The sequence below is a fragment of the Canis lupus genome, chromosome 8 (assembly GCF_048164855.1).
Source record: "Canis lupus baileyi chromosome 8, mCanLup2.hap1, whole genome shotgun sequence".
In the NCBI taxonomy this organism is placed as follows: Eukaryota; Metazoa; Chordata; class Mammalia; order Carnivora; family Canidae; genus Canis; species Canis lupus.
The window spans coordinates 68,274,308-68,299,262 of NC_132845.1; the positions used below are offsets into that span (position 1 = coordinate 68,274,308).

Genomic DNA, 24,955 nt, shown 5'->3' on the forward strand with positions numbered 1-24,955 from the left:
TTTGAATAGAATATAGCAATCTACAAACACTTTATTAGCAAGAATAAAACAAGTGCAGCTCAGGAGAAAAGGGGGGGGGGTCTTCCTTTCCCCTCAAAGGCATCATGAGGTCTCTTGAGGGAGGGGTGGGTCAGCACAAGGGGGGACCCCAATGCCTAACAAGCTGGATGGAATCAAACAAAAGTAATCCGTGTCCGGGCAGTATTAACCTGCCAGACATTTAACTCCTCATACTCATCTAGAGCCGCCTGGAACTGGGCAGGCGTGAAGCCTCGGGATATGCAGCGCTGCTCCGCTTCTGAGAACCGCACACTTCGGCCCTCGGAGACCAGCTCCCGGACAGTGGCAAAGATCACATCTGCGGGTCTCTGGGTCCTGGAAGAGCATGGGTGTTGTGTAAGAGCAAAGGACCCCAGGCCAGTGTTAGGATCTGAGGCCAACATCCCCCCCGTGTGGATGCAGAAGCTGTAAAGATAAAGATTAGTCTGCTCGAGAAAGTCAAGGCACCTCCTGCTGCCTTCTCCGCTCATACCACTCACCTCGCCGTCTGCCCCTTGTCGCCCAGAAGGGAGTCCTTTGACATCTCCATTAGCCTTATGGCTTCATTCACATCTTCCTTCTCCACTGTGTCCACCATCCGCAGACGCGCCTGCGGGGAAGGTAGGGAGAGATGGGAACGGGAGGAGGGAATGGAAGCAAGTCAGGGAGCCCCCCTCGCTGCGGCTGGAAGCCAGGCACCCCCAACCCTGAGAGGAGAACCCCCCGCCCAGCAGCTGCAGTGCGGGGCCGGCACTGTCAGACCGAGACAAGTGCAATGCGCGGGCAGCGTCCAGCAATTGCCCAAGTCTCCGCCTCTCAACGCTGGCCAGTCCCGGGGTTCAGCTGTCCTGGGAGGGAGACCAGACCCTTCTGAGCTCCCCCCGGGGGCTCCCCCACAGCGGGACAGACAGGGCAGGGGGAGCTCGGCCAAGAAGGCGACTGGCAGAGAGGTCGCATCCCTGGGGCTCGGGAAGTGCTAGCTCAGCAGTAGGTCAGGTAATCACACTACCTGCACGAACAGCACTTTGGAGCCCCCGGGACTAAGGTCCGAGGCGTGCGGCCACAAAGGCCGCTTTCTAGTGAGGGGCCTACGTCCCAGGGAGTGGAGGCGACCCTGTCCATCCCGTGGTGAGGCTGGAACGGTGGGCGCAGACCTTTCCCTCCGGGAACGCCGTGCGTGCCCTGCCGGAGCAGCAAGTACCCACAGTGCGGTAGCACGGAGGACCGCTATCTGCACTGTCAGCACTTTAGCACCGGCAGGGCCTGAGTGGGAGGGAGGCGGCCTGGGGCGGAGCAGGCGGGGGCCCGGTAAGCAGCGGATGGCCCCCCCCCACCACGCTCACCAGGGCGGTGGACAGCCGCAGGATGGCCAGCAGCGTCCGGGCTGATGTGTAGGTGGCATCCTTGCTGGCCCAAGCCTCTCGCCTCATCTCCACATATGCTGCTGTTATGTAGTCGGCCAGGGACTCAGGCACCGTGGGCTGCTTCTCCCGGCACATGGAGATATAACGTCTATGGGAGAGAAGGTTCCCGGGAAAGCAGGACCCAGAGTTTTCCATTTAAGAAAAACACTTACAGGACACCCCTCCCTGCCATATAAGTGGGGGAAAAACAAATTAGCTTGAACATCACTGATGGGAGTTCTCCAAGAGTTTTTATAGGACTTAGATAAGATAAATACATAAAAATACATAAATACATCTGTCATAAAAGATGGTCAAGTCCCCCTCCCTGAAGCTAGGACTTCTCTTACTTCAAGAGAACAAGGTAACAGAGAAGGAGAACTAAGTGATTACTGGGACCCCTTGGACAGACCCTGGGGAGCAAACAGGCAAATATTTGGAGCAGCATCCAACTACACTTAAGATCTGAACCTGCCTCCACCTGGAGACTGGCAGCTGGTGTGAAAGGTTCTGATGCCAGGTTCTTGTGAGGCCAGGTTGGGGGTGCCCAGACTCCCTGTCCTCAGCCCCAGACATGGGGCGATAGTGAAAACCACCCTGTGTTCCCGGAGACACACACACGGCACCAACTGCTACTACGTGGGGGGACACGTGCATCCTGGCCTTTCTCCCTGGCTCTCCTACCTCATCAGTTTCATGTCCAACGGCTCAAACTGGGCTGGGGGCTGCCGGCTGTGCTGGTGCACGTAGGTGATGTGCTGGGCCAACCTGGGAAGAGCAGAGGCAAATAGAAACCACCTCCTTGGGACTCCACACCCTGTGCCCGGCTCTAGTCATGCCTCAGCTCTACCATCTCTTCACAGTGCAATTGGGAGTCTCTCTCAGAAAACCCTCGCCAGTATTTCTCTCCTGACCTCCATTTTCCTAAAGAACTATGGTCTAGCTCCCACACTAAGAAGGGAATTTCTGTAAGTAGGGAACCGAGGAGTTTCCAATGTCTTCTCCTTCCCTACGGATCATCAGGGATGTGTGTCCCCTGGAGTGCTGAGCTTTACTCACCGGAGATCATTGTCCCGGTCAGGCCGGTCCTGGATCAGCCAAAGGAGATCAAATCGGGACAGCAGCGCAGCAGGAAGCTGTATGTTCTGCTCCAGACTGCGGCGAGGGTTGTAGCGCCCGTAGGCAGGGTTGGCGGCGGCCAGGATGGAACAGCGGGCATTGAGTGTGGTGAGAATGCCGGCCTTGGCAATGGAGATGGTCTGCTGCTCCATGACTTCATGGATGGCTGTGCGGTCTGCCTCGGCCATCTTGTCAAACTCATCAATGCAGCACACTCCCTGGTCAGCCAGCACGAGGGCCCCACCCTCTAGGGTTAGTTCTCCGCTCACAGAGTCTCTCAGTACAGCCGCTGTGAGCCCCACTCCTGAGGAGCCCCGGCCCGTCGTGTACTGGCCTACACGGCAGGATCAGGAACAGGAAAAAAAGCAGACATGCTAAGGAAGAGGAAAAGGAATAAAACAAGGAAAGAAGCAAGAACAGGGCTGAAATGAGGTCTTCCTGGGAGCACTCTACCGACCTATTAGGTTCAGGCTTTTGCGAGGCAGTGAAGAATCAAGTGTATGCAATGGAAAGCCCTCTCCTCCCTGACCCCACCCCCACCCCCACCCAAGGGACGGACTAAGTGCCAGGGTCCCACCATCTGGTACATGCACCCCTCCCAGGATTCCGCTACTCACTGCGGGGTGCCAGGCGATCGATGTAGGATAACAGCTGGGACTTGGCCACACCTGGGTCCCCCATCAGGCAAATGTTGATGTTGCCTGGAAGAAGGGGTGAAGCCCCCAGATGAGCCTTCTGTCCATGCAAGTGCCAAACAACAGACCAATTCTTTTGAGATTCTGCCCAGGAACCAGTACCGTTTCTTCTCATCCCTCCCCAGGCCCATGAAGCCAAGAGGCTAACTCTTTTTTTTGTCCCGGGACATAGCATCACAGATTTGATCTGTGTCACAGGGTACTGGTCCTTGCCATCCTGCTCCCTGCCAACCATCCCCTCATTTCCCCACCTTACCCCTGATCTTCATGCCCCGAGGAGACTGATCCACCCCTCCCACCAGCAGGAGCAACAGGGCCTTTTTCACGTCTTCGTGTCCATAGATCTCCGGGGCGATGGAGGCTGCCAGCTTCTCATAGAAATCTTCCTCTGCAGAAAAGTTCAGAGTATTTGGGAGAGGGATGAGGGGTGGGGGCCAGGAAGTAGTTTGTGTTCCCAGGCTCCCCCAGGGGACTCACCTGTAATTTGCCTCAACTCCTCCCTGCTTAGCTCTACAGCCGCAGACTCGTCGTCCTCACTCTTGCTCATTTTCACAACTCGGTGGGCTTCCAGGTAAGTTTCAGAGAGGAGACCCTTGGGCAAGAAAACCCAGGGCCATCTTTATGGATGAAGGCCCTTTAATGTTCCTGTTAACAGGATTCCCTCAGGAGTTGCTTAAAAACCTTATGTGCTACTTTATCATTGACAATTCTCTGTGGAGGCGGTGAGAGTGGAGAAAGGGGAACATTTCCTCCTCCTTTCAAGCCCTTTTCTCACCTGTACCACCTGTCGGAACCCAGTGCGCAAGATGGGCAAGAAGATGCCAGTGACGCTGACATGGTCCCCGGGCTGGGCGATCCTTGTGTTTTCACCTTCTACCAGCACGGTGATGCTACGAGGGATGTTTCCCACGGGCACTTGGTCACTCTACAAAGGGAGAAGACCCATGGGCACAGAGAAAGGAATACAAAGCCTATCTATAAGGACCTCCTCTTTCTCGGGCCCAGGCATCCCATACCCTACTTCTCAGCCTCAGATGAACCGACTGGAGGGAGCCTAAGATTTTTGCGCCTTCCCAACTCAACTATAAAGTTCAAGTTAAACCTCCTTCCCACTCTAGGTGACCTCTCTGCCTTAGCCCCTTTTGTTCTTTCTTTCTTCTGCTCTGTGACTATAGAACCTAAGTGGACACCAGAACCCCACCCTCCCTGGGCCACATACCACAAACTCACATGTTCCTGCATCTTCATCTCTTGGAATTTGATGAATTTGGAACCACGTGTCTGCAGATACAGCCGCCCTCCTGAGCGATTGGTCTGGCACTCCTGGCTGGGGCACATGATCAGAGGCATGAAAGTAGGAGACTGGATCTAGAATGCAAGAAAAAGCAAAAAGCCATGAGTCCGTCACCTGAGTCAACATTTCCTCTTCCCCATAGCACACATCGCACACTGCCAACGTTTTGACCTGTCCTGAGTCAATAAGCATAGGAACCAAAAACCCATAAAGGACGATGGAAAGACCACTACGGACCAGAAAAACAATGACAAGTAAACACACAGTTGTGTTTCATAACGAACACAGCAAACAACAGATAACTACCAGGAGTTAAAAGTAATTCTGGGGCAAACCACTAACAATTAAATATGTTCCTATTCCTTGCTCCCTACATACCGGCTGGTAGGTCTCTGCTCCACACTGGTCACAAGTGTAAGTGGCCACCACCATCCTGGGTTTGACTTCGGAGACACGAGTGACAATTCCACGTACAGTGACCAATTTCCCCACAGAGTCAGCCCGTACTTCCCGGATCACACGAGGCTTGTTACTGCTTGGGCCTTGAAAGTAGAGCTCACTAAGGGAGAGAAAAGAGTCATTACAAAGGTTCTGAAGCACAAGCTTGCACAAGCTTCCACAGCCTTCCTCGCTGAGACCACTCACAATCTGCGCATGAGTTCGGGAGGGTACTGGTTCTGCGGGCTTCGGGCTGCCCCAGGGTCGCGGCTCCGCTGTTCCATCATCAGCCGATGTTCAATGTAAACATCCAGAACATCTTTGTTTACCACCTCAAGAGAAAAGAAAGATAGAAGAAAAAACGTGTGGCAGGACTAGAGAACGAAAGACCACAAAGGGAACCAGGCAGAAATTACTGCCCCCTTTCTGCCAACTCTGAAAAACCAGTATCTGAGAAGCTTCTGGAAAGCAACCTGTGTTGCCCTGTGTTGTCCTGCAACCACTCACCTCCCTCTCCTTGTACTGAGGCAGCAGCTCTTGTACAGCATCAGCAAAGAGCCTGGTGTAGCGTCTGGCATTCTCACAGATGGAGTCCACCAACTCAGGGTCATCCTCAGCTACATCATCTAGGTCTATGTACATTGCCACTTGTTCCCGATGAGCCAGTTGAACCTGGGGTAAGGACGAGACAGAGCTGTGTACACCATGGTCAGCAGTGTCCCCCACCCACAAGGGTAGAAAGAAGCATGAGACAAAGCAATACTCACTTCTCAACCCCCCAAAGACAGCCCTCTAACTTCTAAAGAACACACTGCTCATTACCCACACAGAATGACTTCCACTTACTAAATATTAAGAATCACACTGAAGCTGTTACCTACATGTACACTTACTGAAGCAAGCCAGGCCACCTCTTACAGCTCCTTAAGCAACCACCCATTCCCTCCACTTTTTCTATGACTCACCAACTGGTTCCCGTACTTGAACTGCTTCTTGCCAAATTCATCATCCTGATAAAACTCTTGTAGGAATTTCTTAACCTTTTCTGCAAGGAAAACGTAAATCATGAGAATGAGTCTTTCAGATACTTTACCACAAAACCCCTTGATACGCTTCTTTAAAAAACTCGCTTTTACTTCGTAATTCTTACCAAGTAGAGCAGAACTCCTTCTAACAGGTCTATTCTCACCTAGAGAAGGGGCCCCGGGCAGTCAGGAGCTTTACCCAAAACCTTCCCCCAGGGAATCCCAGTGTCTCCCCTGGTTACAAATCTCAGTACTCGTTCCCAAAGGCCTTTCACACCCCGCCACACGCTCTGAGCTCAAGGTTCTCAGTTTTTCTTCCACGCGTTGAGATTCCTCTTTTTCTTCGGTCTCCTCAGTCTCTCCACTAGGCCCAGCCTGCACCCCACCCCCTCTCCCGCCACTGCTTCCGCTCTTAGTAAACAAAGAAGCACATGGGCCCAGATGCAGCCGCCTCACAGCCCGGGATTCCTCCGCCCAGGGCGGGAGCCCGTCCGGCGATTGGCCGGCTCGTCAAGGGCCACTCCGTCCCACCCGACCACCTCCTTTCTCGGCCTCCCGCGAAGCCCCCCAGTTTCAGGCACGCCCCCACCCTGAGCAGCTCTTTCCGAGGCCGCGGCGCGGAAGGACACTGTTTACAGACGACACTCCCTCCAGCGACGTCGCGCAACTTCCGCCCGCCTTCACTTCCGCTTAGAGGTTGGCCTAAAATGGCCAATCCCGGCACTCAGCGGCCGGGGCCCGCCCGCCCCCGGGACTCCGGCGCGTCTCGAGAGGGCGCGGGCGCTCCGAATGTCTAAGGGCGCGCAGGGAGGGGGGACCCGGGGTCCTTGTCCTTGGGGGCGGAAAGCCCTTTGGGTCTCCTGAGGTCCCGGTCTCTCCTGGGCGCGACCCTCCCCCGCCCACCGCGACCCGCCACTCCTTCCCCAGGCATGACTGGCTCTTCGACTTCGGCGGCCCGCGCGCCTCCCACGCACCGTCTGCCTCTGCCCTGCAGCCTCTCGACCCTGCCTCTGGCCGCGCGCCCCGGGGCCCCAGGACGCCGGCTCACGCCAACAGGTGTTGGACCGCAGGCTTCCCGCGCAGGCCGCTCCTCCCAAGTTTGCATATCCTCACCTTTCTCGAGCACGTAGTCTTTAACTGCCATCGCCCGTGCGGCAGCAGCTGGCGGGCTCAAAGCGCTCACTCCCAGGACAGCAGAAAGCGTCCGCGCGGCGGGCTCCTGCCGACCAACCGAAATTGGCGCGAAACGTCGCCCCCCACGTGACGGGCGCCGCCGCGTGCGGGCCTATCAAAGAGGAGGCCCTTCGCCCCTCCCACTCTCCCGCAGGCCATAGCTTCGGCCAATCACCAGGTGAGTCTGGACTGAGTGACGGGGCAGCGGCGCGGGCACCCGAGCTGCGGAGAGGCGGGGCGGGGCGGGGCGCGGCGGGCGCCGGGTTTCCCGCGGTCCGAGCTGGCTCGGACCGAGAGAAATTGCTCTTAAAGGACCAGCCTACGCGCGTCCTTTTGTTCCGGGGCCGCAGGGCGGGGCAGGCCCAAGTTTCGCTGTCTCCTTGCAGACTCTCCAACCACCATGATCTCCCAGTTCTTCATTCTGTCTTCCAAAGGGGACCCGCTCATCTACAAGGATTGTATCCTTGACCTGCGGGGCGGGAGGCCTGGGTGGGAGTAGTGCCCTAGAGCCCGCCCGTGTCGCCGACTCCTTAGCTGTCCTTCCACCCGGTCAGTCCGCGGGGACAGTGGCGGTCGGGATGTGGCCGAGCTCTTCTACCGGAAGCTGACGGGACTGCCCGGAGATGAGTCCCCGGTTGTCATGGTAACCTGCGGCGGGGCTTGGGGTAGGCTCCCGGAGGGCTGGGGGGCGCCTCCTTCCTCCCAGGACCGTTTCCCTGAGAGCTGCCGCTGGGGGGCGCGGGCGGGGCGGGGGGTACGTTCTGCCAAGTAATCCGAGCGACAGTTTCTGGAGCGCTAACACTCTACGGGGCGCAGCTCCGCCAGTCCGGGGTAGGTACCAGGGCCACTTCCACTTCCACATTAGGCAGCTGGGTCCCGGGGCGGGGCGAGGTGCCTGGCTCGCCCCAAGGCCCACCGCTAGCAAGTCTCGCGGGTCCTTAATCACATGTCTTCCTAACGCTCTCTTCCTCGCCTCCGCCTCAGCACCACGATGACCGTCATTTCATTCACATCAGACACAGCGGCCTCTATTTGGTAGCCACGACTTCAGAAAACATTTCTCCCTTCAGCCTTCTAGAGCTGCTCTCCCGGTGAGGAGGGCAGGGCTGGGCACCTGGGCGCGGGGATACGACCGTAGAAGGGTATGCACACACAGCCCTGTTTTCTCAGGTTGGCCACTCTCCTGGGCGACTACTGTGGCTCCTTGAGTGAGGGGACCATCTCCCGAAACGTGGCTCTTGTCTACGAACTCCTGGATGAAGTGCTGGTGAGGGCCAGGGGTCTCCCCCAAGTGCCCAGTGCCCTGCAAATGTGGGCTGGGGTGGGAAAACTAAGTCCATTCACTTTCACCTTTTTCCTCCACTCACCACCCAAAGGCTGTCCTTCCTCTGCCCACAGGACTATGGCTATGTGCAGACCACATCCATGGAGATGCTGAGGAACTTCATCCAGACAGAGGCTGTGGTCAGCAAGCCCTTCAGCCTCTTTGACCTCAGCAGCGTTGGCTTGGTTAGTTGAGGGAAATAGGAGGAGGAGGGCTGGTGGGTACTGTGAAACCTGAAGATCATAGCTTTGGGTGCTTTCCAGTTTGGGGCTGAGACACAGCAGAGCAAAGTGGCCCCCAGCACTGCAGCCAGCCGCCCGGTCCTGGCCAGCCGCTCTGACCAGGTGAGCAGGGGCGTGATGGATTCAGATCCTCTGATTTTTCTTCTGGGACACGAGAGACCAAGAGCCTGGTATTCCTCAAATGTGGATAATCCCTTTCCTTACCCGTGTGTCCCCCCCCCCCCCCCCCCGGGTCCTAGACTCCACTGCCCTGTCCCTTCTGCCTGTCCACTTTAGAACACAGGCTGTTCAGCCTCCAAGTGTCCAAATCCGTTCTCTTCCTCAGAGCCAGAAGAATGAAGTGTTTTTGGATGTGGTTGAGAGGCTGTCTGTGCTGATAGCATCTAATGTAAGTTTGGGCTCCCAAGTCTGGAACTGAGGACAGATGGCACTTGGGAAATGTTTTGGGAGCAGGGGCTGTGTCACCTGGGGATTGACCTCTGTGCCATTCTTAGGGCTCACTGCTGAAGGTAGACGTGCAGGGAGAGATCCGGCTCAAGAGCTTTCTTCCCAGTGGCTCTGGTGAGAAGTCCCAGGGCGGGGCTTGGGACAGACAGCTCCTCAGTGCTGTATATGGTGGTATCTGGCAGCCTTTTCTGACATTCTTTCCTCTGACAGAGATGCGCATTGGCCTGACAGAAGAATTTTGTGTGGGGAAGTCAGAACTGAGAGGTGAGAAGTAGGTCTTGCTCTCCTCCATAGAGGTCACTGCCAGAAGTTGTTTGGAACACAGAGACAGGTTCTCCCCCGGCTCTCCCCTGGGTGTTCACCCCTCCCATGTGGGTTCGAGGAGGAGACTTTCTCTCCTTCCAGGTTATGGACCAGGAATCCGGGTGGACGAGGTCTCATTTCACAGCTCGGTGCTTCTGGAAGAGTTTGAGTCTCATCGAATTCTGCGCTTGCAGCCACCTCAGGGCGAGGTCAGGATTGGGCTGGCCTAGCATGTTCTGTCCACCACGGGGAAGGGAGGCAGTTCAGGGGTGAGGAGACCAAACTGATCTCCGTTCCTATCTGGTCTCAGCTGACAGTGATGCGGTACCAACTCTCAGACGACCTCCCCTCCCCGCTCCCCTTCAGGCTCTTCCCCTCTGTGCAGTGGGACCGAGGCTCAGGCAGGTGAGACCACTTTCCTGTCCTGCAACTGCTCTGAAGTCTAAGCTGATACAGAGATGTTCCCCAAACTCATTGTGGAGGAGGGGTGGTAATAGGGCCGAAGTCAGAAAAAGATGCCCTCCTGGCACAGGGACTCAGCCCTTAGTGGATTCACTGCTTGGGACACGACCCACCCAGCATGGAGGCGCCGGGCAGGGATGGTGAGCTGCCAGTGCATAACAGTACTGTGCCCTTCTACCCAGGCTCCAGGTTTACCTGAAGTTACGATGTGACCTGCCCCCAAAGAGGTATGAGTGGGGGTTGGCCAAGCCTGGTTCTGTTCTGTGGGGTGGGACACAGTGCTCACATATGTTTTGCTCCCACCTGCAGATGCATCCACTGGCTTCGGAATCCTGTTCAGTTAGAGGCAGGAGGGCTTGGGAAGAGGATGGGGCAGCACTGTGCTGAGCCCCAGCTGTGACATTAAGAGTGGGAACGAGTCCCTGCCTTCCGGGGGCTGACTCTCTTCCTTTTTCCTTTGTAGCCAAGCTCTCAATGTCAGGCTGCACCTTCCCTTGCCACGAGGGGTGGTCAGGTTAGTGGGTGAGCCACGGAGTGGACTGGGGAGGTAGGGAGTTGGCCTGCCTCATGAAGGCTGGGGCTGAGCGCAGTGCCTGTCTCCTTCAAACTGCAGCCTGTCCCAGGAGCTGAGTGGCCCTGAACAGAAAGCAGAGCTGGGGGAGGGAGCACTTCGCTGGGACCTGCCTCGGGTTCAAGGTGGCTCCCAGCTGTCGGGCCTCTTCCAGGTACAAGCTGCTGACTTTCTAAGACCCTCTCTTCCACCCCACATTAAGCCCCAGCCTGTCCCTCTTCACGGTGAGCCTCCCTGGCCTCTGTCCCTTACAGATGGATGTTCCAGGCCTCCCTGGGCCTCCTGGCCAGGGACACTCTACCACGGCCCCTCTGGGCCTGGGCCCCGCCAGCCTCTCTTTTGAACTTCCCCGGCACACGTGCTCAGGCCTCCAGGTTCGCTTCCTCAGGCTGGCATTCAGACCCTGTGGCAGCACCAGCCCCCACAAGTGGGTGCGACACTTGAGCCACAGCGATGCTTATGTCATCCGGATCTGAGGCTCTCCAGATGGGGACATGGGCAGCAAACATGGTAGTCCGTGGAATGGAGGATGATGGGTGTTTTTTCTCCCCTTCTGGCCTGTGGCTACAGACCTGGCCGAAGAGTCCTGAGTCCTGAGAGGCCAGGAGACCAGTCCTGGTCCACAAGTTTGACCTTCCTGTGGTACCTGACACAGGAAGGTACGAGGTGGATCAGAACTTACAAATCAAACTTTTATTCTGAGGAACTGGCTGTACAATATCTAAAAAATAATAATAATAATAATAACATGGAGGAAGCAAACTATTACTTCCTTCCACCCAGCATATATACGTGTGTGTGTGTATGTGGGAGAGAGAGAGAGTTGGGGACAGGAGGCTGGCAGATGTGTGACAGCATTAAGGCGCAGGCTGAGGAGAGCCAGATCCAGGGGGCTGGGAGCCATTAGCTTTTGGAGTCCCGGGAGCTGGAGGGGGGCTATCCCCAGCTTCCTGTTTCCCCCCACACAGGGCACTGCCCCCAAGTGGGGAGGGGGCCGAGGATGGGGGTGGAGCTGGGGAAGGATGGGAGGTGGGGCCCCCTTTGCCCTCCCCTGTAGGGGGAAGAGAGACCACGATGTACTTCTGGACACTGCCGGGACCAGAGGGCGCAGTGCTGGGGGGAGCAGTGGTGGCCGTGGAGACCAGCTTGACGATAGGCTGCACGCTGGGGACCGTGGTGGTGACGGGAGAGGTAGTAGTAGAGCCTGAGCCGGGGGCTGAGGTGCTGAGGGACAGGACCTGGGGGTAGAAAGAAAAGACACTGCATGGGGGAGGATCCACCTGCTCCAGAGGAACAGCTGATGATGCTGAGGTCCTTAGGAGCCTAGAGGCTGCTGCTAACTTGAGCGCCACGCTCAGGACAAGCAGCCATGGCCTTGTGGGCCTTCTCAAAATGCCCCTTCCAGCTCCTTTCTCTGGGCATAGAGGGAACGGGGTACTTGGAGGTAACCCTGGTCATGCTCCCCACCCTCCCTGGTCCTACATGGTTCCTAGTACCTGCTGGGTGGATGAGGCGCTGGAGGATGACGACATCACAATAAACTTGGTTGGGGGAGGAGAAGGCTGAGGCGGGGCAGCAGCTCGCGCAGACACCAGTGTCTGCACAGGCAATGCAATGGAGCCAGGGACCTTCAGCAAGCCAGGGGTTCGAGGGCCTGGTTGAGGGGCCTGTGAGAGGGTCAGAGTGGGCCGGGGCTGCAAGAAGAAAGCATCAAGGTCTAAGAGCAAGGAAAGGCACCTGTTGCTGCTCCTCAGCAGGTCTCACTAAAGAGGGCCCAGACTCAGCCAACACTGCTCAGAGGACCCTGTGTTTTACAAAACCAAGCTTGTGTCTGTGAGTCCCTGCCCTGAAGGGAACCATGGCCCTGTCCCACCCTCCTGCATGTTTCTCCACCAAACCCCTCCTACCCATCACTGACCTGAGTGATGGTCAGAGTGGTCCTATTGACCTGCTGAGCCTGCAGAGCAGCTTGGGCCCGGGCCTTGACAACATGGGAGCATAGGAGGGGCCCAAGGGACCCAAATTCTGCCCGATAAGCATCTTGATTGTCAGGTGGTAGGCGTAGCTTTGCCAGAACAGGGGCACAGTGCTTCTGCAGAGAAAGCAAAGGAAAGCCGGTAGGTGGAAAGGCTGGGACCCTCGGAAAGTGTGCCAGGGAAGGCTGAGAAAGGAAAGTGCCTGGTATTTCTGTGTGTCCCAGATGCCTGGGACAGCAGTGTGCGTGAGAGGAAAACCCAAGCACCAACTGGTGTAATGGGGCAACGTGCTGAATACGCTGGTGGTTTTTAAGGGGTGGCTGGTCTATAGGGGGACACCTTGCACAGAATGGCGCACAGGGATGCAGAAACCTTGGGGGCAGCCCAGTCCGGGGGACATAGGCTGAGGGTTAAGACCTCTTACTTCTTTCTTAATCTCTTGGTGCCTTGGTCTCCATCTACCCAACAGTATTAAACTCTGAATATATGAGGCAAAAATGGGATGAGTGAATAAAAGACAAGCGATGCTGGCTGAACACTGTACCTCTGTGTGTGTAGGGGAAGGGTGGGAACATGGGGGAGGGCAGGGAGGGAGGGGGGCTCCGGTCACCAGGAGGAGGCTCTGCACGTGGTCAGCTCCAATGCGGTCGATGTTGCTCAGCACAGGGCCATCCAGGACGCTGCGGATCCGCTCCCCTTCCTGCTGCAGCCGTGGCAGAATCAGAGTCTTAATCACCTATTGGAAAGTAAGGGGAGAAGCCAGGAGACTTGGGTCACCACAGGGTCTCCCAGTGGGGGGCTCTTGCCCACTAGGCCCCAGGATACCCCAGTGCTTCCCGCCAAGCCAGGGCCTCACATCGTGTCCCAGCTCTGCCAGGCCTGCGATGGAGCCATAACGTGTGGTCCATGGAGTCTTCTCGTCCACCCAGCTCTGTAAAGGGGAAGGAAGAGAAATCTGGGTAAAGGGGCCCGAGAGGCTAACTGTTAAGGACCAAGTCTCATGAACACGCTTTTGTTGTGGATCATTAAGACATTACAGATGTGGCCCAAGTTTCAGGTCCCATCCCTCTGCCCTGTGTTTTCAGTGTCCTTTTCTTTCACCCATGGACCCGCCTTTGGCTTGGCTGAAGCTCTTTGTCCTAGTCACCACCTTGGGATACAGATTTGAAACTGTTTATGCTCCTCATTCTTTAGGATTTAATTATTTGAGGGAGTGGGGTGTAGAGGCAGAGGGAGAGAGAGAGAATCTCAAGCAGACTCCCTGCTGAGTGCAGAGCACGAAGACTCGATCCCACAACCCTGAGGTCATGACCTGAACTGAAATCAAGAGCCAGACACCCCACCAACTGAGCCCCGCAAGGACCCCTGCACCCCTCATTCTCACTCACCTTGGTGAAGGTCTTGGTGATACGGGACTGGATGTTGTTCGTGGTTGTGCTGAAATGCTTACAGATCTGGGCCACGAGGCGGGCAGCAAAGTCCCGGAGTGCCCAGTGATTGTCCACATCTGGCCGCAGGCATAGCTGTCTGCTCACAATGCACGTCATCACAGCTGGAATCAGCTCATGCACCTAGGCGAGAAGTGGCAATTTGGCTAATTCTGATAAATGGCTTCCTATTGGTGGCAGCAAGGTGCCCCAACCCTGGATGGAAAGGTGGGTGGGCAGGACCGCTCACATATTTTTCTAGATACAGAGTGGGGTTGTCCATCAGGGCCTTCACCATGCGCATCAGGTAGATGAGCAGGGCCAGGTTGTTCTGCACCACATTCACACGGACCTGTGGGAGGGAGGCAAGGGGGCAGTGAGACCCTTGGAGGAGCTCCCCCACTTCCCTCTTACTGCCCAGAGCCCCCTCCTGGGTCCTGGCCATCTGCGTCCTCTCACCCCCTCAGAGATGAAGGTGCTAAACCGTGGCAGCATCTGATAGAGCCCCGGGTCTGTTGCAATGCTCTGCAGTGCCTCCTGCAGGAGAAGGAGTGAGTGACGGGGCAGACAATCAGGAAGGGATTAGTGGGACTTCCAGGAGAAGGAACCCCAGGGTAAAAACAGGTGGTCAGTGGGGCCTCACCGCTCTCTTGGCCTCACAGGAGCCCACACAGGCTTCAGTGATCTCCTTGTAGTACAGCTGCTGCTCCACAGACAACTCGTGGATACTTCGTGGCTTCAGCCGCAAAGGGGCTCCCTCCAGCAGGGGCGGTGCCTTCTTCTCTTTCCCTGTGTGAATTGGGAAGACAGGTTTGAAAACAAAAGCTCCAGGAGAGGCTTCAGACTAGACAAACCTATGCTCCCTACCCAGTGAGACCTGGGGCCCGGCTCCTCTCAGATTTCTTAATTCCCACCTGGGCCCTTTGGCCCTCATTCCTTGCCCAGATCTCAGCCACCTCACAGGTGGCCATCTGGATTTAGGCCAGGAGCCAGGAGAGGCCTGGCCTAGCAGTACTGACCTTTGCCATCAGCTGGAGCAGCCCCTTGAGCTTTCCCTTTCAAGGGTCCGTCTTCCTCCTGGCCTGGCTTTGCTGACTTCAGGGGTTCCGTGGCCTCAGCCTTTTGCTGCTCTTTGGGAGCTGGTGGCAAAGCAGTCACAGCGGGGGTGATGAGAGTGGCAGGGGATGGAAAGGAAGGAGAGGGGAGGGGAGGGGAGATAGAGAGAGGGGGACTCTGGGCATGGACAAGATTACCTGGGGGTGGATTCTCCGGGATAGCTGGCTGGCAGCCTTCAATGCTCAGCCAATGAGCTGCGAGGAAAGAAGGTGTCAAGTTCAACTGCTGGGCAAGGACCCTAAGGAGTCACTCCACCCTAGGAATTTGTTTTCCATCCTGTTTCCACTTCCTGCAACTTGCCAGTGATCTCAGAGTTTCCCTCCTCCCGGCCACCTTGCTCTCCCCATCCCCAACCTTTGAGGCAGACGTCCAGGGGCACCCGGGGCAGAGGGGTATTGATGATGTCGCTCAGGTCAACCTCCTTCTCCTCGTAGAAGTAAAGCTCCCGGCCCCCGCCAGACGCAAAACGGAAAGGAATGAACTCCTGAGCGTGGAATCCATACAGTGGCTGTATCAGGAAAGAGAGAGACACTGGGATGATAGGGAGCCTGAGGATGAATGGCTGACGGCAAATGCAGTATCTAGGAGGATGGATCTCACAATCCGGCCCCTCCACCTCCCCCCAACCTCAGTCCCACGTGTCCCCATCACCTCGACGTTCTTCAGCTTCAGCGCATAGTCAATGTCACTAGTGGTAAGCTTCTGCCGCTTCCCCATGTGCATGAACTTCAAGGCATCCTGGGGGTGGGAGACAGAAGGACCTGAGTCTGACAGCTTGAGGAAGAAGGAGGCCCCCGGCAGCATATGGATATGATGCAGGGCTGGGGAGGCAGGTCAGGCTACCTGGGCAATCTCCTTGATGCGGTAGCTGACCTCATCGGTCAGCAGCTGGCAGGTCTCCTCCTGAATCTGTGCGATCCCCATCGACTCAGCCACCACCTTCATCGACTCCGAGGGCAGGACCGTATTGCTGAGCTTCAGCTTCTTCTCCTCAGCCATTCTGGAGCCCCTCTTGCCCTCCTCCAGAGAGTGGTACCCCAGGGGTGGAGAGATGGAGACCCTGGCAGGGGGATGGGATAGGCAGAAGAGATTAAAAAAAAAAGAAAGGAAAAGAAATGTGAGTCAGCAGTGGGTGTAACAGAAGCAGGTGGCAAGCCGATCCAGTTCAACACAATGTGCTGAGCTCTGATTCTGTGCTGGGCGCCGTGCACAGTAGAATAGACATGGCCTCAATTGAAATCCTGGCCCTAGACTCCGTAGCTGGTTACCTGAGCCAAGTACTCCCATTCTCCCAGCTCTGGGTTTCTTCCCCATATGTGGAATGTGGAAAGGCCTTGTTTCCTAAGGTTGTTTCTTGTATACCTTCATCTCTCCTACCTCTTCTTGTACCATTATTCGTGCTTGATGCAAACGCAGTCACAGTTAAATACAACACTCCCACTTGGAGCCTATACACCCGTACAACTGAACATGATGCAAAAACCTACAACCATCCCAAACAGTTCTCACTTTACACTTGTAGCTGTGAACCTCCAATGGTTCCGCACACACTGCCGGATAATCATACCACACCTCCATGTACCCCATCTCTCTCTGTCCTAAGTGACATCTCCTCTCCCCCTCACTTCAGGCCATCAGAAGAGACCTCCACAGACTCTCACATTCACCAACCTAACAGCACTGGCACCCACATCCTCTGCCTTCTCACCTCTTTAGATATTTTTAAGTAGGCTCCATGCCCAGCACAGAGCCTATTACATGGCTTGAACTCACCACTCTGAGATCAAGACAGGAGCTAAGATCAAGAGTCAGATGCTTGGGATCCCTGGGTGGCTCAGTGGTTGAGCACCTGCCTTTGGCCCAGGGCGTGATCCTGGGGTCCTGGGATTGAGTCCCGCATCGGGCTCCCTGGATGGAGCCTGCTTCTCCCTCTGCCTGTGTCTCTGCCTCTCTCGCTCTCTCTCATGAATAAATAAAATCTTTAAAAAAAATAGTCGGATGCTTCACCGCCCAGGCACCCCCACCTGTTACTTTAGAGAAGGTGCTCCAGCCCCTCACCAACTCCAACACCGCTTCCACCTCCCTGCACCACCATCAAGTTTTCAACCTAAGGAATTAGTCATTTCTACCAGCCTACAAAATGCAGTTATTCCTCCCATCTTAAGAATACAAAATGTTGGTCTATGCATACAATGGAAGTTTTCAGCCTTAAAAAGGAAGATTCCAATGCATGCTACACCATGGAAGAACTTTGAGGACATTATGCTGAGTGAAATAAGGCAGCCACAAAAGGACAAATGGTGTCTGATTCCAATTATATGAGGTTCCTAGAGGAGCCAAATTCATAGGTTCTGAAAGTGGAACTGGGTTGGGCCCAGCGGAGGGAAGAATCAGGAGTTAGTGTTTGATGGCAACTGAGTTTCAGTTTTATAACATGAGTAGTTCTGGAAGGAGGGATGGTGTGATGGTTGTATAACAACGTGAACACATTTAATCTCACTAAACTGTAGGCCTCACATGATTTAGAATGGTGAGCTTATGTGTATTTCACCACAATTACAAATATAAAACAGTATTTTCTTCATTTTTCTTTCTCTCCAACATATACCGTTTTCGGCTCCTCCTTGGAACCACACTCCCTGAAAGAGTTATCTTAACTTTCTAATTCCTTTCCTCTCCTCTCGCACCTACTTCAAGCTGGCTTTTGACACCACCAGTTCCCTGAAACTGCTCAAGGTCACGAATGACTCCACATTGCCCAACCCAAGGTCCATGGTCCATTGTCATCATACCTGACCTACCAGCAGCACACACTATAGCTACCTACTCCCTTTTGAAAACTCTTGACTCCATTGTCTTCCCCTGGCTTTCCTCCTACCTCACTGGCCACCCTCCTCTTGGTTTCCTTGAGCAGTTTTTCCTCTTCTCATGGCCTTATGCTGGAGCATCCTGGGCTCGGTCTTTGGTGTTCTTCTGTAGCTACACTTATTCCCTTGTGATGTCAACTACCCTCAATTTTCTTTTTTTTTTTTTTTTTAATTTTTATTTATTTATGATAGTTACAGAGAGAGAGAGAGAGGCAGAGACACAGGCAGAGGGAGAAGCAGGCTCCATGCACCGGGAGCCCGATGTGGGATTCGATCCCGGGTCTCCAGGATCGCGCCCTGGGCCAAAGGCAGGCACCAAACCGCTGCACCACCCAGGGATCCCAACTACCCTCAATTTTCAATATTGCTTATAGGCCGATGGTGGCCAAGTTTATATCCTCAGCCCAGAACCTTCTTCCTAACACCATATTTGTATATAAAACTGTCGACTTAAAATCTCTTCTACAACTGAACTCCTGATCTCCTGCTCCCCACCTGCTCCAGTTTTCTTCATCTTCACAGCAAAGCCATCTACCCAGGCACTCTCTTCATTGAGCCCTCACGTTGGCCAGGTGATCCAACCCAATTCCTCTGTTCCCACTGCATAGCCAAGTCACCATTACCTCCTACCTGACTAACTTCTAGGGTCTCCTGACAAGGTCTTCCTGCGTCCACCCTTGCTCCCCACATCTATCCCAACCTAGCAGCCAGAGTGATTCCATCAAAATATAAATCAGATTGGGTCATTTCTCTGGTCAAAACCCTATAATGGCTCCCCATTTACCAGACTAAAATCGAAAATCCTGATTACAGTCTCTAAGGCCTTCACAATTTGCCCTCACCTCATTACATCTCTGATCTGCTTTCCTTCCTTTCCCCACACTGATCCAGCTCCACTGTCCTCCTGCTATTCAAACCTCACAGGCAAGCTTTTGGTTTAAGGCTTTGCTCTCTTCTTTCTGCCTGGAATGCTCTGCCCCAGATGCCAGCTTGGCTGCTCATTCCTAACACCCTACTTACCACCACACTCCAACCCCACTCTGCTTTCTCTCCCCAAGACATTTAACATCTGCTAATGTATACCGCATCATTCCTAATTGTCTATCACCACCACATCTTCCTTTTCCACCCCCTACTGTGTGGACAGAAATCTGTTATGCTCACCAACGTATACAGGATCCCACACTGGTGCCTGAGCCACTGTACTGAGTAAATAATTTGTTGAATAAATCAGTGAATTATAAGGCTTAGAGATGCAGGTGCTCAATAAATACGCGGTACCACTACTATCAAGATGAACAAGATTTAGGCCCAAGCTTGGGACCTGCTTCGTGGCCAAAAGGAGAGTGGCTCGCTTGACTTTGGCGTTGGGAAGAGTAGTGTCCAAAGTGTTTAGGACTGACTGGGGGGCGCTGACGGAGGCGTGCCGGAGGGCCGAGGGCCGAGCACGGGGACGAAAGGGTTTGGTCTCCTCGTCCCGTTGTTTTCGTGTTCCGGGAACACATTTATTCAACATGTACTCCGTGCCTGGCGCTGGGTATACAGAACGCTGTCGTGTCCCAGGTCACTGACGAGTTCTCACCCTTCAACACCCTCCATACCCTCTGCCGGTAACGGCTCACAAAACACGCTACGACCTCAGGAGCCCTCAGGTCAGCGGAGTCGGCAGGAATGCTTCACAGAAGAGGGTTAACTTGAGCTAGACGTGGGTGTAGTCGATTCCCCGGCAAGGAAGAGCCGAGTCCCCCAAGCAATGGGGTAGCGCGGGGAAGAAGGCACGGAGAGCCCACCTCATCCCCCCAACATCCTTCAATGCAAAGACACATGCACACACGGAGTCCCCACGCGCACGGACACACAACCCACCGTCCTCCTCCAGGTTCCCACACAGGCCCTTCAAGGGGCCCACTCCGGGGAAGCACTCAGACCCACCCCCTCCAGCCGAACGCCCCACGCAGGAAAAGTCTCTCACCGCCGCCAAAGCGCCGCTCACCCGGCGCTCGGCGCCATCTTGGCCCCGCCCCCTCTCGGGAGCAGGTCCTGGCAGAGAAGGAGAGGGAGTCACTGCCCCTTCCCGAGCTGCAATGAGTCTCCTATGCTCACGGCCTGAAGTGGTATAAACAAATGAGTTTTTCTGTCTACGAGCAAGGAGCACACCCTCCTGCTGCAATTACTGCAGTTTATTCTTTCACTACCCAGCGGCCAGGACCCAGGAGGCGCCACAAAACCCGAGGCGGGATTGCGGGCAGCGCAATGAGGCCCCACCCCCTTCCGAATCGGGACTGCGCGTGCGCATCTCAAGCCTGACTGGGGGGACGTTCCCTCCGACCCCTTCGGAATTTAAAGGGCCCGTTGCCTTCCCGAAGTTGGTTTGAGGCAAGGGCTTGTTGGTGTTGACAGCGCTTTGTCATGGGACCGATACGGTTGGGAATGCTGCTTTTCATTTTGGTTGTGTACGGCGCTTGGGTTGGGACGTCGAAGGAGGACGATGACACAGAACGCTTGCCCAGCAAATGCGAAGGTATCTAAAGGGAATGGCTCCTATTTGCCTCTCTGCCCATCTCTTTAGTCTGGGCCGGACAATCTCCTTTTAGACCTGAGGGAGATTCTGGTGGAGCCTGGCGGAATTCGAAGGGGGGGGGGGGGGGGAGGAGCACATAGCGCTATCCCACAACTGTGGCACTACAATTCCCATGAGACATCCAGAGGAAGTACGCTTTTTTCTTGCTAGCGTAGCCCCAAGCGATCTGTGGGAATTGTAATTGAGAGACTCTGTGCCCCGGATCACCCACTCTACTGAGCATCTTAAGTGTGTTTCCCCCATGACACTAAACTTAAATCTGGGGAGCCTGCAGGAGGGGGGGGTGTGAGGCTCATACCTGTGGATATCCTCTGCTCCACCCATGCAGCGACGCTCTCAAATTACAGGCCCCACGCTCTCCTGGGGAGGGCTTTGGGGGTACGTGAATAAGCCCCTGAAGCTCATAAAGAGGCGGCCACATAAGTGGAGGAGGTTCCCCTTACGTTTGAGGCTTTGCAGAGGGTGTGTACTTTCGGATTTTACTGTGAGCAGCATCTTCTGTGGCTGCATGAGGGCGGTGATGGGGCAGGGGGGCAGCTGAGAAGAAACACTTCAGAGTTGGGCCATTGAGTGCCCTGGCTCCCTAGTGTGTTGGTTTCCTGACTTTAATTCTTCCCTGGATTCTTCTTCCCTTCACCCTGCTCCACCCTGCATGACCTGAGCCTAACTTCACCTCTCCTCCTGTCACTACTTCTATAGGCCCAGTCCTGTCAGTCTTCTCTGTAACACCTCTGCAGGCCTCCCATTGTGGTTAGAATACACCCATTTTTGGCACAGCATCTAAGTCTCTTTGTTGTATGGCGTCCACCTCTCTCACATTTCCGTACCTCAGCTCCCATCCTCCACGTGCGCATCCGTCAGCCACACTAAACTCAGCTATCACTGAGCCTGCCTTATCCTCTTGCACCTCTTTACCTTAGTACACTGTTTTTCCCTCTGCCTGGAAAAACCCTCTCCCTTCTGTATTTGGTTCTTAAAGACTTAGTTGAGATGTCAATTTCTTTGGAAGCCTTCTTCCTTTGTCACCTCCCACTATATTGTAAGCCCTTGGAGGGAAGGAGTACCTGTGTCTCTGAAGTCCTCGCATAGTGCCTGGAACATTTTAGGCACTTTTGTTACTTGCTCTGGGTTTACTTTGCTTGGCACTTCTGTATAGGCCATTCCCTTTCCTGGGACCCACCTCAGGGCAGGTCAGGTGCTAGTTGCTGGAAGACAGTGGTGGAACATATGCAATGCTCATCCTTAAGGGAATCATAAGCTAGCAGGAAGTCAAATGACCATTGAATGAATTTTGCATTTCCTAAAGAGATTAAATCTCTATTAACCTCTAGCATAGAGCCCATCATACCACATTGTCATCATTTTTTATCTGTCCCCAACTACATCAGCAATGTCCCGTGAATAGGAATTATGGGCCTTATTGGTCTCGTGTATATAGGAGCTCAATACATAACTGCAGAATAAAAGCAAACACTTACACAGTGTTCACTATATGCTAGGTACTATTCGAGGGGCTTTACATTGGTTGATTTACTTAATCCTCACCACACCCCTACAAAGGAGGTTCTACTACATTGTTATCTCCATTTTAGAGATGAAGAAACCAAGGCACAGCAGAATTGCCCCATAGCTATTAAGTGGCTGAGTCAGGGGATTCTAACCTAGCCAGTCAGGCTCTGGTCTGCACTTGTAACCATTAGGCTCTGCTGCTTTTGCTCATCTACAGAATGAGTTGCTGGAATATTTGTCTGTCTTTCACATCCTTTTGGACATGTAGTGTGTAAGCTGCTGAGCCTGGAGCTACAGGAAGAGCTGAGTCGCACTGGCCGATCTCGAGAAGTGCTGGAACTGGGGCAGGTGCTAGACACGGGCAAGAGAAAGAGACACGTCCCTTACAGTGTTTCGTGAGTTCTTGGTGCTCCTCTACCTTCCAACCCCTGGGGGAGCCCTGGGAGCTCCTACAGCATCCAAGAAATCTTTGTTTCCCCTCCTCCCACAGAGAGACAAGGCTGGAAGAGGCCTTGGAGAATTTGTGTGAGAGGATCCTGGATTACAGTGTTCATGCTGAGCGCAAGGGTTCACTGAGATATGCCAAGGTCAGACTTTTCCCTAGAGCAGCCTTCCCCTTTACAGAAATGACAGGGATCCCTGGGACCCATCTCCCTCCAGTTCTGGAGTGTGTCCCCTCTCCATTGTTAGACTCCCTCATGTCACCCTCATGGAGCCCACCTCTCAGTCCCTGGTAGTTGACAGTGCTGCTGTGGCAGAAAGGGGAAGGGGGGTGGGTGGGGCAGTGAGCTGGGCTGATCCCAAATTCCTGTCTCTCAGGGTCAGAGTCAGACCATGGCAACACTGAAAGGTCTGGTGCAGAAGGGGGTGAAGGTGGATCTGGGGATCCCTCTGGAGCTGTGGGACGAGCCCAGTGTGGAAGTCACGTTCCTCAAGAAGCAGGTAGGATTGGATATTGCACTGCCCAGGGCAATGAGAAAGGAACCTGATGGGAGACCTAGATTCTTGGGAGATCCACCTGAGCACAGAGAAGGGGGCAGAGTGAGGACCCTGTCATTGACTGAGCATTATTATAGGAGTAATAATGGAGGCTAATAATATCTATGACCACATACTGAGCACCTACTATGTGCCAGACTTGGGCCGCATACTTTCCAGCTGCTGCCTCATTTTACCCTCAAAACAACCTCATGTGGTAGGTACTGTTACCATTTCCCATTTTTTAGGCAAGGAGCCAAGACACAGAGTTTAATAGCCTACTTGGCAGAACAGGTTCTAGTAAATGTTTGTTGAATGAATAAGGATCACACATCTAGTAAGCCAAGTTTAGTCTCCCGGCTACCTGCTTCTCCAAGGTGGGGTGGGCAGACAGGAGTGAAGAGGGGAGGGTTTCCAAAGCCCAGCAGTCTAGATTCCCTTCTGACCCTTCCACTTGATCAGTGTGAGACCATGCTGGAGGAGTTCGAAGATGTCATAGGAGACTGGTACTTCCACCATCAGGAGCAGCCCCTACAGCATTTTCTCTGTGAAGGTCATGTGCTCCCCGGTGCTGAAACTGGTAAGTGTGTGGGGCTGGCCCACTACCTGCCAGGCCACAACCTCCTCTACCCCCCAGAGTAATATCTAAATCGGTTTTTTGTTTGTTTGTTTTGGTTTGGTTTTTCATCTGTTATCACTTTATTTCAACTATTTGTCAACAGTAACACTGATATAGTTTGCAAATACACAAGACTGAATCGGTTTTTATCACCCAACCTAGCGTGTCTACAGGAAACTTGGACTGGAAAGGAAAAGATCACGGATGGGCAAGAGAAAACAGAAGGGGAAGAGCAAGATCAGGAGGAGGAGGAAGAGGAAGAGATGATCAACACCCCAGGGCACTCCAAGCATGACCCAGAGGATCTTTGACCATTGCCTTTGAGTCCCCAGGAAGAGCAGGAATCATGGAGAAGAGCCTTCTGAAATCTAAGGTCCCCCTGCTCCACATAAGGGCGTATGTGTATGTGTGCGTAATCCCACCCCAGAGCTTATAGCTGTTCTCGCCTGTCTGGTCTCAGGCAGGATCCTGGTGGTGCAGCATGGCACAGCTATGGCAACAAAGGAAGGAGCAGTAGGTGGAAGGCCTGTTCCAACAGATGAGTCCTTTGCCTGCCATCTAGCCCCTTAAGTGTCAGGTGTGTGTGATGACGGCATTGAAGGCTTTCCCCTTTAAATCTCTCTAGGACTCCCCACCCCACCAACGGTCAGTGAAGGCACTGGAGCTGAGGGTCTTGGGAGTCACTTTGCTGTCGGGGTCTGTTGTTTTAGACCTTAAAAACTCCAGCATGGACATTGATTCTCTCCGACCTATGCACACTGCCTGCGTCTAGGAGGCTACAAGCCAACAAACCGGAGAAGGGGACACTAATGAGGAGCGATGTTAAGTTAGGTGGGGGTAGATATCTGTCTACTTCATACTGATTTCACCGAGGGCCCACCATGTAGTTTCACAGGTGCCAAATTTTCTAATCGCTAGTAAAAATATTTTTAAATATCAGCCGGGCCCGTAGTTTCAAACAGCTGCCCTGCACACGTCATACCTGGCCGATGTAGCAGCGCCCAGAGAACAGGGCCGTTGGGCGCCGGCTGTTAGAAGCTAATGGTGCTTTGTAGTTTGCAGTCCAGGGAGGCTGGCAGGGGCCGGCGGGGGGTTGGGGGGGCCGATAACTATCTAGGCGCGGGTCTGTGCAACCCCCCTCGGCTCGTGCGGGAGAACGCCCCGGAACTAAATAGCAGCGTGCGGCAGCGCCTCTCGGCCACCATACTTCGGGCTTACGGGAGCTCGCAGAGGACAAGATCTCGCAGAGGACAAGATCTCGCGCGCTTTTCCGAGGGCCGGTCTTCCCTTGGAGTGCGGCAAGGATTAGGAGTAGCGACGAGGCGACGTTCAAGGCTTGGGTCAGGA

The 24,955-nt window shown here is 54.5% G+C and overlaps 5 protein-coding genes across 14 annotated transcripts in view; 3 read left to right on the forward strand and 2 right to left on the reverse strand.

The window, feature by feature from the left end:
* Positions 1-7,673, reverse strand: MCM7 (minichromosome maintenance complex component 7). 4 transcript variants are annotated; one of them, XM_072837159.1, is made up of 15 exons: positions 7,127-7,673; positions 5,954-6,033; positions 5,496-5,660; positions 5,196-5,320; positions 4,929-5,109; positions 4,487-4,624; positions 4,032-4,181; positions 3,734-3,848; positions 3,513-3,644; positions 3,179-3,262; positions 2,502-2,895; positions 2,127-2,210; positions 1,383-1,551; positions 540-649; positions 1-375 (listed from the first exon to the last, which is right to left on the reverse strand). In XM_072837159.1, the coding sequence occupies exons 1-15, from the start codon at positions 7,155-7,157 to the stop codon at positions 174-176; spliced, it is 2,160 nt and encodes a 719-aa protein (XP_072693260.1). In that variant the 5' UTR covers positions 7,158-7,673; the 3' UTR covers positions 1-173. The 4 variants fall into 4 exon arrangements, with proteins under 4 accessions (XP_072693260.1, XP_072693261.1, XP_072693262.1 ...); XM_072837160.1 differs by lacking the exon at positions 7,127-7,673 and adding an exon at positions 6,603-6,677; XM_072837161.1 differs by lacking the exon at positions 7,127-7,673 and adding an exon at positions 6,139-6,609.
* AP4M1 (adaptor related protein complex 4 subunit mu 1) lies at positions 7,229-11,322 on the forward strand. 2 transcript variants are annotated; one of them, XM_072837172.1, is made up of 16 exons: positions 7,229-7,364; positions 7,573-7,644; positions 7,741-7,829; positions 8,171-8,277; positions 8,357-8,453; positions 8,585-8,695; positions 8,774-8,854; positions 9,078-9,140; positions 9,247-9,313; positions 9,410-9,463; positions 9,605-9,711; positions 9,813-9,907; positions 10,147-10,191; positions 10,428-10,478; positions 10,578-10,689; positions 10,790-11,322. In XM_072837172.1, the coding sequence occupies exons 2-16, from the start codon at positions 7,587-7,589 to the stop codon at positions 11,009-11,011; spliced, it is 1,359 nt and encodes a 452-aa protein (XP_072693273.1). In that variant the 5' UTR covers positions 7,229-7,364; positions 7,573-7,586; the 3' UTR covers positions 11,012-11,322. The 2 variants fall into 2 exon arrangements, with proteins under 2 accessions (XP_072693273.1, XP_072693272.1); XM_072837171.1 differs by lacking the exons at positions 7,229-7,364; positions 10,147-10,191 and having other exon boundaries at positions 7,417-7,644.
* On the reverse strand, positions 11,207-24,699 carry TAF6 (TATA-box binding protein associated factor 6). Of its 6 annotated transcripts, none has more exons than XM_072837169.1 (15): positions 24,591-24,699; positions 15,898-16,114; positions 15,706-15,792; positions 15,409-15,562; positions 15,192-15,248; positions 14,958-15,077; positions 14,582-14,727; positions 14,398-14,475; positions 14,189-14,290; positions 13,900-14,082; positions 13,368-13,442; positions 13,122-13,247; positions 12,454-12,627; positions 12,032-12,229; positions 11,207-11,773 (listed from the first exon to the last, which is right to left on the reverse strand). In XM_072837169.1, the coding sequence occupies exons 2-15, from the start codon at positions 16,051-16,053 to the stop codon at positions 11,393-11,395; spliced, it is 2,037 nt and encodes a 678-aa protein (XP_072693270.1). In that variant the 5' UTR covers positions 16,054-16,114; positions 24,591-24,699; the 3' UTR covers positions 11,207-11,392. The 6 variants fall into 6 exon arrangements, with proteins under 6 accessions (XP_072693270.1, XP_072693266.1, XP_072693264.1 ...); XM_072837165.1 differs by lacking the exon at positions 24,591-24,699 and adding an exon at positions 19,894-20,151; XM_072837163.1 differs by lacking the exon at positions 24,591-24,699 and adding an exon at positions 19,915-20,119.
* On the forward strand, positions 20,190-24,547 carry CNPY4 (canopy FGF signaling regulator 4). Its single transcript, XM_072837183.1, has 6 exons — positions 20,190-20,442; positions 22,280-22,406; positions 22,502-22,598; positions 22,831-22,953; positions 23,452-23,569; positions 23,771-24,547. Exons 1-6 carry the CDS (start codon positions 20,331-20,333, stop codon positions 23,917-23,919), a joined length of 726 nt encoding a protein of 241 aa, XP_072693284.1. The 5' UTR covers positions 20,190-20,330; the 3' UTR covers positions 23,920-24,547.
* The window catches only part of MBLAC1 (metallo-beta-lactamase domain containing 1), a 1,573-nt gene continuing 1,267 nt past the window's right edge, over positions 24,650-24,955 (forward strand). The window contains exon 1 of the mRNA XM_072837173.1: positions 24,650-24,948. Coding sequence (XP_072693274.1) covers positions 24,650-24,948 — 299 coding nt within the window. The remainder of the gene's footprint in view (positions 24,949-24,955) is intronic.